General features: G+C 39.0%; 2 protein-coding genes across 3 annotated transcripts in view; one reads left to right on the top strand and one right to left on the bottom strand.

The window, feature by feature from the left end:
* Window positions 1-10,720, bottom strand: part of myripb (myosin VIIA and Rab interacting protein b) — a 129,980-nt gene extending 119,260 nt beyond the window's left edge. The window contains exons 1-3 of one of the 2 annotated variants that reach the window (XM_079361125.1): window positions 10,496-10,720; window positions 9,179-9,233; window positions 8,894-9,050 (exon numbers count right to left, since the gene is read on the bottom strand). The gene's annotated coding sequence lies outside the window, so the exon portion shown is untranslated. The remainder of the gene's footprint in view (window positions 1-8,893; window positions 9,051-9,178; window positions 9,234-10,495) is intronic. The other variant, XM_079361126.1, reaches the window with a different exon arrangement.
* On the top strand, window positions 4,944-11,949 carry LOC306834876 (uncharacterized protein). Its single transcript, XM_079361134.1, has 6 exons — window positions 4,944-6,453; window positions 8,128-8,175; window positions 8,849-8,956; window positions 9,203-9,319; window positions 11,315-11,395; window positions 11,480-11,949. The coding sequence occupies exons 1-6, from the start codon at window positions 6,331-6,333 to the stop codon at window positions 11,528-11,530; spliced, it is 528 nt and encodes a 175-aa protein (XP_079217260.1). The 5' UTR covers window positions 4,944-6,330; the 3' UTR covers window positions 11,531-11,949.
* The last annotated feature ends 619 nt before the right edge of the window (window positions 11,950-12,568 follow it).

Below are 12,568 nucleotides of genomic sequence, written 5' to 3' on the forward strand. Positions count from 1 at the left end.
TAATTTACCTCATCAGTATGAACAAGAACAATAGCTGTATGGCATGTTGTGAATTGGCCTAAGTCAAAATTTTCAAAAGTGGGGGTCCAGACCCACAGTGCCAGGCGGGGTGGCGGAAACAAGAGGAGAGGGAATAAAACGGAACGAAGGGTTAAGCAATATCTCACTTTGGGAGACCATAAAATGAATCTTGCTCTCTTGATCTTGATCTTCCATGAGGCAGTTATAAGGTACACCCACACTACTGTTTGGATACGCGTTAGTTTGCACGGCAAATGGCAAACCAATTGGCTTTGCAGCCATGGAAGTAAGCATGCAAACTGGTTAAGATATGACTGGTCCTACCTGACCTAAAAAAGAGTCTTAGCATTTTCCAGTATGCTCCACCAAGATTAAACGAGGACAAATATAGGAGATGCCTTTTAAAAAATAGAGAAACACAGAAAGGATTCAAGACCGATGCAGAGCTCTCTAAACACTGAAGCTTTCTTGTCTGCAAGATGGAAACCAGTGTGCACAGAATTCAGACTTCAAGACTAATTTTAAATGCGTAAGTGTCAGAGTTAGACACTGCTACTTTAGAAAAAAGTAGGATAAAGGATGCATGTTAGGGACGAGACTAGCAGAGATATGATCTGCTGGGTCGTCCTCAAGGGGGCGCTGGAATCGACACAAATTCAAAGTTCCTTACAGGAGCTTTATCATCAGCTCATGATTTTTGTTTTAACAGTCCTATTCTTTATTTTTGGCTCCTTGATCCCACCATCCTCATATCAAACTGCAGAAGCAAACTAATTTCAGTCACAGAATTCATGTTTGACCCACTGTATGCCACTGGTCAGCAACAAATGGCTGGCAGTTTGCAGCTACCTGTGAAAATGTGTTTTGCAGCTTCATGTTAAAAACATGATGCTGAAAAATAGCCAGGTATTTTCCTGAAGACTTGGTATAGTCCAGGGAGCATGTAGGCATTCTGCTGATTACCAATACTGTATGTAAGAGGTAAATTGTATGATTCCACTGTAAACAGTGTTGGTGAATTCTGGTTTGCCAGAATTTCCTCGAGGCCATCTGAAAGTCCTCCTCCATGGCCTCCCCAAACTCCTTCCAGGCTGTATAGTTAAGTCTTATAACAGATTATTGTTGTCCTTGTTATTGACTGGGTAGAATGTGTTTGGGCAAAATGTATGTACAGGAGTGCATTGTCAACACTTCTGTTATCTCTTTACACTTCTGTGTTTCATATTCTGATGTACACTATCTACAAGTATTCCCATTGAAAACAACAAGCACACAGGTAATGGATACAACTGATGCAAAATGGAAGGTGTTAACATGCACATGGCCTATTTTCTTATATTTGTTGAGTGGATAAGTTCCACACTATTTTAAAACTGCCTTATATGTTGGTGTTTTGACTAATTTGAGATGTTAAATTTCCACATAGCCCACATCTACTATGTTACACCATTTAATTGATTATCTTCAGATTAAATATTTCCCTGTCTGAGATATTTGAAGTCTTAACTGATCAAAAGGATTACATTTGGAATACAGCTGCTCTTAATCTGAAGTTTAAAAATGAATCCTATGATTGCTGAGTTTTTCAATTCAGTGAAATATGTAGGTACAGTAGGCGTCAGGGCACAGATGTAAAATTAAAGACAGATAGTGCTCAGTAAATGTTGATATGCATTGAGTCAAATGAGTGCAGTTTGGTGTGAGCAAACTAATGCTCAAACAGCCAGAGAAATATGAAGTGAAAGTGAATGATAAAAGGCCAGACAATAACCCCTTTTTTTTTTCTCTCAGCCTCGTCCTTGACTTCCACATGAGAGGATTGAAAGCTTTGCTTCTTTCACAAAGCTGTTACCAAAGCAGCCGCATAGAAGGAGACTAAGAAGAAGAAGAGGACAATGTTCGGAAAAGGAGTATTGATTTACAATCAGACCTATAAGCCTGTCCAGCTGTACTGCGAAGAGGGGGCATGAGGTTCAGTCTGTTGTTTGTCAGCTTGAGGCTATTATCTACATGACCTGACATTAAGTATACATGCATTGCCAATTGCACTTGGGAGTTCATTTAATCTCTTCACATGTTGTATCTGCATAGATTTACATAAAGATGTGATTAGAAAATGCTATTTTAAGGCAATGGAGGCCTAGGGACCATGCCTTTGTGCACAAGGAGGCTAATTGACTGATATGTCAGCTAACTAGTCAGCCAATTGGCTGTTTGAGATTAAAGATTTTCTTTGTATTAGTCTGAACACAACTTTAAAGATGTATACACTTTAGGTCATTGGCTGATTTATACTCATGCAGAGGGTAGAGTAAATGCATGTCATCTTGGTTGATATAGCTACCAATAAGCTTAGCTTAGTGGTTAGGATGGGAGCATGAGAGGGAAAAAGCTAGTCTGGCTTTTTTTTTCCTTTAATATTTTGTAGCTTGATTCAGGAGTAGGCCAGCTGAGTCTGGTCTTTATGCCCAGTCTATGTATTACAGTAAATTATTGTTTCTGGTCATAGGAGGATTTCATAATGTTGGTCCATTAACTACTTATTATATTTTGTTGCTGTAAACCACTTTTGGACCTTTGTCTGTGATAAGTGTTTTATAAAAAAACGTACTTAGTTACATACTTGGCTAGAACTGCAAGCAAGCAGTGTTCAACTAGTGTTATTATTCAAAGCTTAGATCATCTATTTCAATATAACAAGTATTTTAACTTTCACCGTTGTGTAAATAGCTTTCATTTGAACAACCTTTTGCCAAAAAGTAGTTCTTGTGTAAAAAGCTTAAAGGAGAGGCTGTGAATTATGTAGAGTAATAGGAATACTGTTTTTGGAAAAATAAAAGAACTAAACTTAATCTTTGAAAATGTTTTTAACCATGCTATGAGCCACATTAACTATTTTCCTTTTCCTCCGTAGTATTTTTGTTGAGGTGTTTTCTCTGAGGCAGATATCTTAAAATCGTGTCAAATACACCAATCAATGATACTATAAAAGATATGTTGTTTTTGGGGTGAGCAAACCCTTTAACCAATGTGGAAATGAGACAGTCATCATTTCACTTACCTAATCCAAAACATCCATTACTTCATGCGTCACATCTCCTTATCCAGATGTTTTTTCTTAAGTTAGATTTCCTGTTTTCTCTCCTCTGTCATCCCGCTGTGAACAAGCTTTTTATCTTCTGCTCACACAGACAAAAACATCTCTGTGAGTATTTATGTGTCACAAATTATCTGTCTTGTCATCTTTGATCAGAGCAGAAAGCATGTATGTAAGTTCAACAGCTGCTCGTCGATTGTCAAACACATTGTCATGCAGCTCAAAGCAGAAACGCTGAATAATGACACTTTCCATGGGGAGGCAGGGAATTGGAATACTAAATGTGGCTCTGTCCATTATGTTTTCCCTGTTAACTCTCTATTTGTACGTTGCAAAAGTTCTGAGGAGCTTTGTGGATTTTGGAATTCAGAAATGTATCTTCCTTCTTGTCCTCCTCTTCTTCAAGCATTTAAAGACAGGGTCTAACAGTTTAAAACATAAGCCGACATGAACATAGATTCATACCTAATGACAACCTGGTCAACATAAAATGATGTGGTTTATTGATAAAACAAGCTGTAAACACAAAGGTCTACGAACAGCGTTACAACCCTGCATCATTAGCTGGAAAGCATTTCTGTGGCATGATAACAATAGAACAGGCTAATTGTGTTCTCATTTCCTTCCCACATAAATAAGTCTGCACTGTTCACAAAAATGACAGAAATACAGTCATATATTCAACAGTGTGATGCAAGGTAAAGCTTCTGTTCAAATCACAGTCAGCTTTCTAGGGTGCAATCAATTCTAACATCAGAGATATAAAAATAGAAACAAAACATACTGCTCACATCTCTTTTTGAATACTCATAGACCAAACTAACACTTGAAAACGAGGCCTGTGCAGAGCCTATAAGCAGAAAACAATGAGAGATGAAGATGCTGGGTGAAATTATCCTTAAATTTAGAGTTTTTTGAGACTTTGCAACATCACTAAATCTACATAGCAAAAAATCATGTCTGAAATGTAGCATTCAGAGAAGCTTGTAGACAGAATTTTCGAAGCCTGGATTACTTGAACATACATTGGCCTTGTTATTGAAAACCTTGGCCACATAAAGGCTATGATGTAAAAACAGATATTGTAGTATAATATACACATCAGAAAATGTGGAAAAGCATAATACTTCTTTTAACTTGAAAGTCTTTATTTTAATGCCGTATGGGGATTTGGGATATAAAATAAGTCCCTCTTGCTGTGACTGATATATCTTCACATGGCCACATCCAGAGAGCTAAAAGGCAGAGTCAATAGAAATGTTTATTTCTAAACACAACATTCAAATTGGGCAGAAGTGCACGCCCACTTCAGGATTTACTGTTTGATTGCATGTGCCTACACTACAAGCTTACATTTGTTGTAATTGAAAAGCCAATAATTTAGCAAGCTAGCACAAGCTAACCTCCGCTGTCTGGCACCAGCCTGTCTAACAGAAGCAGGCCAATTCTGCAATTTGATGGTAAACGTCAACCCCAAGGTTTCCCCTTTATGGAACAAGCTTTATCTATATGGCATTTCTTTATCGCTAAGGCTCCCATCATATTCCCATCACAATATTCACCAGTTTGAGTGGGATCCAATCACTGAATTGTATTGGAACCCAAAATCACCTGCGCTGTTATTGGCTGAGGGAAACACATCCAATCCCTGCCCTGAAATGCTGTGAGTCAACCAAAAACAATGTAGAGGAAAAAGCTACTGACTATATCTTTAATGTAAACTTGTACATAATTTCAACACATCTTACAGCTAATGTTCTGATGTTTTTACTATAGACAGCAGAAATAACACTGAAATAACAATCTACGTTTATCCTATAAAATCGTGGACATGTTTGCCCATTGGTAGACTTAAACCCATTTTGCATTGGTTGGTATAGCAATGCTGGTTGTTCAGAGATATTTTTCACTCTTCCCTTCTTTCATCTCCTGACTAAATATCTCATCCAATAATTCACGTTAGCTTGCAGCCGTCTAGCCGGTGTTTTCACTGAACCTCAAGTTTTCTCAAAATAGTGTTGAACAGATTGCAGAGTAAAGGGGGAGCCTTTAAATGAATCTTTCATTTTTCATTGTCAAGCTGTGACTCACTGGGAAATTTTGTGACTTGACAAATGCATTTACTTTTTTTTAGGTTACTGATACACTTGAGGGCAGGAAAGTGATATATGAACATGGACCGGAAATGAAACTTAGCTTTAATTTAGCCATTTTCACAGCAGAGTACCTTTCCAATCCTGACAGGAAACATTGCCTCTGTGACCCAGAGCCTGAGGCTACAAGACCGGATTCTCGTCTCTCCCTCTCCAACTCACTCTTTCCATCCTGTAATACACCTTGAGACAGGGTGCCTATTCATATTGAACTCACCCCATCAGGAGGTGCCTTCTTTATGGTGTGCTGTGTTTTACAGACCATATAAATTCCCACAGCGGTACATTTAGCACCCTCAATATGCTTTCCAGATAATGTAAACCATACTGTACATTTTATAGAAAGTGAATGAATTCTTTATTTCCTTTTTTTTTCTTCAACAGTTTCCCTCAAACCATAAGAAACCACTCGTGTTTCTAATCCACATCTGACAGTCAGGATTTCATCTCCTTTGTCAATGCTTGTTCAGCAGAAGTCTACAAACTGCAAGAATTAGCAGTGTTGATAGCTGCTGTATATTCTACTGAGAAGAGTAATTACAGTAATTCTAAATGGCTTTCTGAAGTGTTTGGAACTATATAAACAGCCTCTGTATGTACACATTATGACAGAACCAGGAAAGGAGACAAATCGCTGTGTAATCCGGCATTTCTTCAAGACATTACAAGAACCAAACCGCCAATCTTTTATGTATTATGGAGAGAGGTTTGACAACGCAAGTTACTCTTCTCTGTCTCGGCTTTCTTATTTACACACTCTTAAACGCACACATACTTTGGCTGGAGCTACAGTGCAGTCTTAAGTGGAAAATGTCCTTTATGCTTCTCTTTGGGTAGGTGGGGGAGTCTTGAAAGGGGAGGCCCCTCTACATGTCTGACATGTTTCTGCAGCACCGCAGGCCACTGGCTGGCGAAGAGAGCAGAATTGTGGTGGGCTGTTTGTCTGCGTGAAGCTGGCATGGCCTCCCGTTCCCCTGCATCTGGTCCCCATTAGCAGAGCCGAGCATATAAAGCTGAGAGCTGACAGGGGCAGGGAACACTCGAGTTCCTGCCTGGATCATGGGGTTTACTATCTGGCTGTGCGTGCTGTGCCTGCAGGCGAGCCTGCTGTCACATGCCCTCGACTGCTCAGGATCAACACAGGGAGAGCTGTGTGTCAGCGGACAGACCGCAGACGGACAGGTAAGAGACACACCTCTAATGGATGTGATAGTTAGGGATGGACAGCATCGACCAAGGTGTCTATTATGCGTCAGTCATCGTCAGTGCTGATGTGACACTTCATGGGTGAGTGACGTGTGTTTAAATCTTTTTAAATGTTGTTTGCTGGATAGAAACTACCTAATACATAATAACCAACACTTCTGTTAAATTAAAGTTAAAAGAAACTCTGACCTATCAGTCTTTTAATCAGAACATTTCACTTATACTATCTTTCTTAAAATAATGGAACTGAAACTCTAAAGCTATATTTATGTGAAGAAAGCGATGTGTTTTAAAATGTTAAAATTAAAAATTCAAATTAAAGTGTTTTTTCTCAAAGGTTTGGACCATAGACTGTAAAAATACACTATGGACATACACTATGTGTCAGAAATGATGTGTGCAAGCCAGTTGAGGTTGATCAACTTTTCCTCTGGTTAATAAGATTCATTTTAATTATCTGTTGTTGTTTTTTTAGATTTATGATACATTTTCACCGTCTGTACTTTGAGTATTGGTGAAAATGACTCGTATGATAAAGTGATTTGGTTCAGACAGTGTTGGTCAGTGTTTTTACAGAAGCTTAGGTCAAAGAAAGCCAGCCACTCTACAGGAATGTGACTTCACTCTGACTCCTCGGAAAAGAGTTTTGCTGTGACGATAATAGTGGTCAAATGCATTACAGGCTGGCTGGAGACTTGTACAGTCTAACCCTGACCTGACATATCATTTATTTTTCTAACAGAAACAAAAGTCTCATTCTCATTGTGATGTTTTTTACAGCTAAACTGAAACCATACTGAAAATATACCCGTCTGTGGCGTATATCTACCCATCAATTTTTCTGCTCCCTTTTTTGGCTTTTCATGTGGCAGCCGCCTGTTATACTTTAAACTCGTGGTTAGCATTTGTCTGCGGACAATCCTTGTGTTGTGTCCAAAGTAATCTCCCTCATCTGGACAACGGATCGGACAGCTGCAGGAGTTGAGGATTTTCGCCTACACATAAAAGACTTTTCATTGGGCATTGTTCTCCATCTAAGGGACCATGTGCCACATATGTGCTTCTCTGCAGCAGCAAGTTGTATTATAATTACAGCATGCACAATTTGTCTTTAAAGAAGCTACATTTGGTTTAGTTTACTTTTGTTTTGAAGTTTTCCATCAAGGACACTCGTGTTTATAATGAAGTGGAATAAATTAAAGGATTAATTAATGGGACTCTGCAAGACATTATGTGCACAACAGTAGAAATCCAGATGGATTGTGGCAGGTTTAGAAAGAGGCTAAATTTGGTTTAATACTGTATCTCACGCACACACGAACTCATACTTACAAAGCATGCAGCTTTTTTTTAGTTACGCTTGTCCGACATGATAGTTCCCATCAATCTCCATCCAGAAATGGTGCCATGTTCAGTAACTTTAGTGTTGATGAACTGTTTTGTCAAGTTTTTATATTGATGAGGGCAATTATTGGACAGGAGCATGGGCTGTTTTCACTGGCTCACTTATAAGCTAATGAATAAAAACAGTGTATTAAATTGAGCTACAGCGTATGTATAGCTGTCCTGGAAATAAATCCTCTTGAAAATTTATAAATCAAAAACACAGCAAATGTGATGACTCTGGACGTCTCTTTTTCCCCTTTACAGTATGACGATCAGAAGCAGCAGAGGGAGCTACACTTGACTGATGGACAGGTTAGTGTCACCACCTTGTGCTCAGTCTGAAGCAGGTCCAACTTTGAGGGACTTGGATTCATGGTTCTATTAATGCCACAGCATGTAAAAAGACAAGGAAAAAAACATCCTTACTAAAATGAAAAGAGACAAGCTCAAAGGAAGAAACAAGCTCAAACACAGTTAATCCATGCAGAGTGTTGATAAGTCAACTCCAAATTTTAAAAAAATGTATGTGGTTGCCTTTCAAATAAAGAAGGGTGTAAAAACCTGGAGCGAAAAAACCGGCACTGATTGGACTCTAAGCCCTGTGGTACTGTTGTAAATTTTATCATAAAGCACTAATGGGCAAATGGAAATAGGTTGTTCCTCCATGTGGCAGTACATTAATTATAAAAACAAGTGTATTAATGGCAGTGCTTAGTTTGTGAGCAGAAACGAGGAATGCAGGAAACGGTGGGGATGCTGCCATAATTGATTTTGCTTTTTCTTCCTTTACTTGGAGTTTGACTGGAATTAAATGGAAGAGACTTGGTGTAAGAAGAACAATACAGATCAGCAGTGATGGGAAACAAAGAGTAACATACAAGAAAACTAAAATATTATTGTCATATAAGACTTAATTCAGCATACAAGGAGACATGCAGGGGCTGCTGTGGATGTGGATTTGGTTCTGACTTTCTCATCTTTATAGGTTTTGTTCAGACGTAAGAGACAGCAGGAGAGGGGTCCCACTCACCTGAGCCACTCCAGCCTTCCCGGGGCTGTCTCTGTCAAAGGCTTCCCAAAAACTCTCATCCAGGTAAACCAATCTTGTTAGTCAAACATTAGTCAGAGTGATCAGAAAGCCACATGTGGGGGAGGTGGTGACTGGTTCACAATGAATCATCCGTTTGCTGAAAAACAGAAATGATCCACAGAAACCTCATTGTTTTTGTATTAGATAGGTAAAAAGTATGATATGAGAGCATTCATGTTTGAAGAATACTGGAATGGATTTAGTTTCAATTTTCAATGTATTTACTTATTCCTGTGCCTTGTCTCAAAGACTGATAGGTCCAGGCGACACTTGACTCCATCTGCAATAAAGAAAAAGAACAAACGTATATCCCGCGTTGGCTCCTTCTCCCTCCTTAGCAACAACAAGAAAGACAACCCCCTACAGGTGAGTTTCCATAGCAACCCCTACACTGGCAAAACGGTCAAATGATAGACTGTATGAAAAGATGGACAGCATGACAGCTTTTCACAAGTGAAGCCAAAATGTTGGCGTTAGTTTCACTGACTAACTGCAATTTAGGGCATGAGCTCCACCTCCTCCTTGTTAACCGATGGGACGCAGGTCAGACCAAGCAGCAACCTCCAGAGTTAAAAAAAAATTGAAGAATCCTCAAAGCTCCAGTGATACTGGTTGTGCATGCATTGATCGTAATTTACTCATCCAGTCTAAGAAAACTTTTTTACAGCAGAAATTGGCCCGTTTAAAGCCTAATTAAAAAAGCAAAATTGTTCTGATTAGTTCATGTCTCTATCAGCGCACACTGTACGGGTGGTGAATTTTTTGATAACTTATCTGTTTTGATTGTCTGCAGGATAAGTGTTATTCACTATAAGTCGCTTAGCTGAATTGATTGACAGGCAGCACAATTAACGGTTTGTCAAGAGGCTTAAAACCCCTCTCAGCTCTAGCTCTGAGCCTGTCTTTGGTTTGATTGAAAGTAAGGTTGAAACAGCAATTTAAGCATGGTGACTGTCATTGATGGAACTCCAAAGGACTATTTTTTCTAAAGATTTGTTTTTGGACTATGTATTCATTTATTGCTGAAACAGGGAAGTAGGAGTCAGAAATTAGGGACAGAGTGAGTAGGGAATGACATTTGGGAAAGGAGCCATAGATCAGATAGGAACATGGGCCGTCTGTTTGGGGGGCTCAAAACACTAGCAAACACGTTCACAAACGGATCCTATTGACGTTCACTAATGGAGAGATGTCAGAGTGAATTACTGCACACAAAAGAGAGCTGGAACAGTTGGGGATTCTGTACTTTGCTCAAATGCACCTCAGCAGTGCTCAGGAAGTGAACAAGCGCCCCTCAAGCTACAAACCCAACTTCCAATGGGACTTGAACCAGCAACCAACTGGTAACCAACCCAAGTTCCTACAATCTCAGCTACTGACACCTGAATGGCTCTGTTGACAAACTCAGCTCATGTAGCAGTATGCACTGGATCAGCAGAGTGGAAGTGCAATGATGACAAAGAACACAACACTAGGGCCTATTAAGTTTCCACAACAGTGTGTCTGCTTCAAAAACCTCTATCTGATGTAGAGTGCACTGACCTGAGGGATCTCAACACTTTTATTGGTTAGTTATGTTACAATCCACGGGTTGAAAAATCCAGGAAAAGGAACCAATTTCAGGAACACAAAAAAGGATTTATTTAAACTAAAAAAGTCAAAAGGCAAAACTTACTTTCCAAAACAAGAAAACACTGACGAGGAACATCTGACATAAGACAGGTTACCAAACACATTACTAAACAATGAATCGACACAGACAGTATGAAACACAGAGACTAAATAGACATGAGGTAATCAGACACAGGTGAGACTAATGAGACAGGTGAGGACAATCAGGGTAATCAATACAGGAGGGAAACACAGAGAGGCAGGAAACAAGACAACACTGAAGACCAGAACTACAACCTAAAACAGGAGACACTAAAGACTGAACGAAGAAACACACAAGAGAAAACGGGCAACACGAGGGAATTAATAAAACATAACTCAAAACACTGAAATAAAACATAAACAAAACCAAACCATGCCATGTTAAATATGTGCTTTCACTACAGCAAGCTGTGGATCTCGATATTGCAGCCCAACCAATCAATTTCAACTGCACAGTCTCAGGCTCCAAATGTGTGACCTGTCAGTGCCTGTATAAGAGGTATTTTGTTGTCACCTTAATACAGTGGCAGCAGGTGGGGGCACGTCATCTATCCTTGTTTACAGACAATGAGATGTAGTCAGCCACTTTACTTGATTTAATCAGTTCAGTCCATTCATAAGAATAGTGTTTGTTAATGGCTATTTGACATCATGCCACATAAAATCTCACATAGTGACTTGTCTTTTGTTTTTTTATTTGACTTCCAGGTGATTCGAGCAAAGAGACAGGTGAAGCTCGATCCTTCAAAGAGAGGGAACTCAAATCGTTCGGGGGCTTTCTCTGTCCTGGTGAGAAGCGTGTTCATCTATTCTCCTCAACATAAGTTTACCTACTTTGCTGAATATTTACATGGTTTGTTCTTTGCTTTCCAGGGAGATCCGCAGACTGATGGACAGAACAACACACCCAAAAGAAGCATTTAGAAGATGGATGCTACAAAAACAAGATCTAGCAAACAATGTGCATGTACAAAATGTGTCCACATTTTGCTGAAAACATGTTAACAGATTGAACATGAGAGGGAAAATTTGACGTTTGGAATAATAACTTCTATGTTGATTTAGTTTGATGTTTGTGACCATCAGTGATGTTTCAACTTTAGGCTTGATGATCTGAATGAGCTAGTCCACACTTAGGGATCTTTATATGCACTATTTTAAGTTTCTAATATATACCTGCATGATATGAAAAAATCAAAAGATCCCATATTATTATTCTAGTTTTCCATTGTGTTGTAACCTATTTAATCACAGATTCCTTATGAAGATTGGGGGTATATTTTTGCAGAAATATGTCTTGTATGTGTGTGTTGTATAAGAATTCAATAAAAGTTTAGTGGAGACATGTTTTGTTAAAGTATTTTTACAAAAGGGGTCTCCAACAGGGAGCTCAGGAGCTACTGGTAGCTCCTGCAGGAAATGCACCTCTTCCCACCATCATATATTTGGCCCATAAAAATAAGTGTATGACATTGATGTTAATTTTCAGTAACGTAGCTTACGATGTGACATAATAAGAAGTCTAAAATGTTCATGTTATTTCTTGAACGTTGATGTGAATTTAAGATTATTGATAAGCAATGGCCACAGTTTAATTCAGCTGATGCATGCTATGTATATAAATTCAAGCGACGTGATGCAGGTAGCTCTTGGTCACTTTCATTCGTTCAAAGCAGCTCTCACATGAAGGAAATTTAGAGACTCCTGTTTTACATCAATAACATTATTTTCTTTTGCTGCCTTCCTTATAAAAGTGATTAATAGTCTCATATATTGACCTCTGTTCAGAAATGTGGTAATTGTTTTTGTTGCAGCTCAGTCTTTCCCTCTCGCTTTCCCAGAAAAACACAGCTTCCCAACATAAGTGCCTGAGAGCTCACATGAAGTATCATGGGGCTGAAACACCAGTTAGGGATGGTGATTGTTACAGGTACTGCGCCTTGTTGGCAGGATAAAGAAGCA

Source organism: Symphodus melops, assembly GCF_947650265.1.
Source record: "Symphodus melops genome assembly, chromosome: 14".
NCBI classification, from domain to species: domain Eukaryota; kingdom Metazoa; phylum Chordata; class Actinopteri; order Labriformes; family Labridae; genus Symphodus; species Symphodus melops.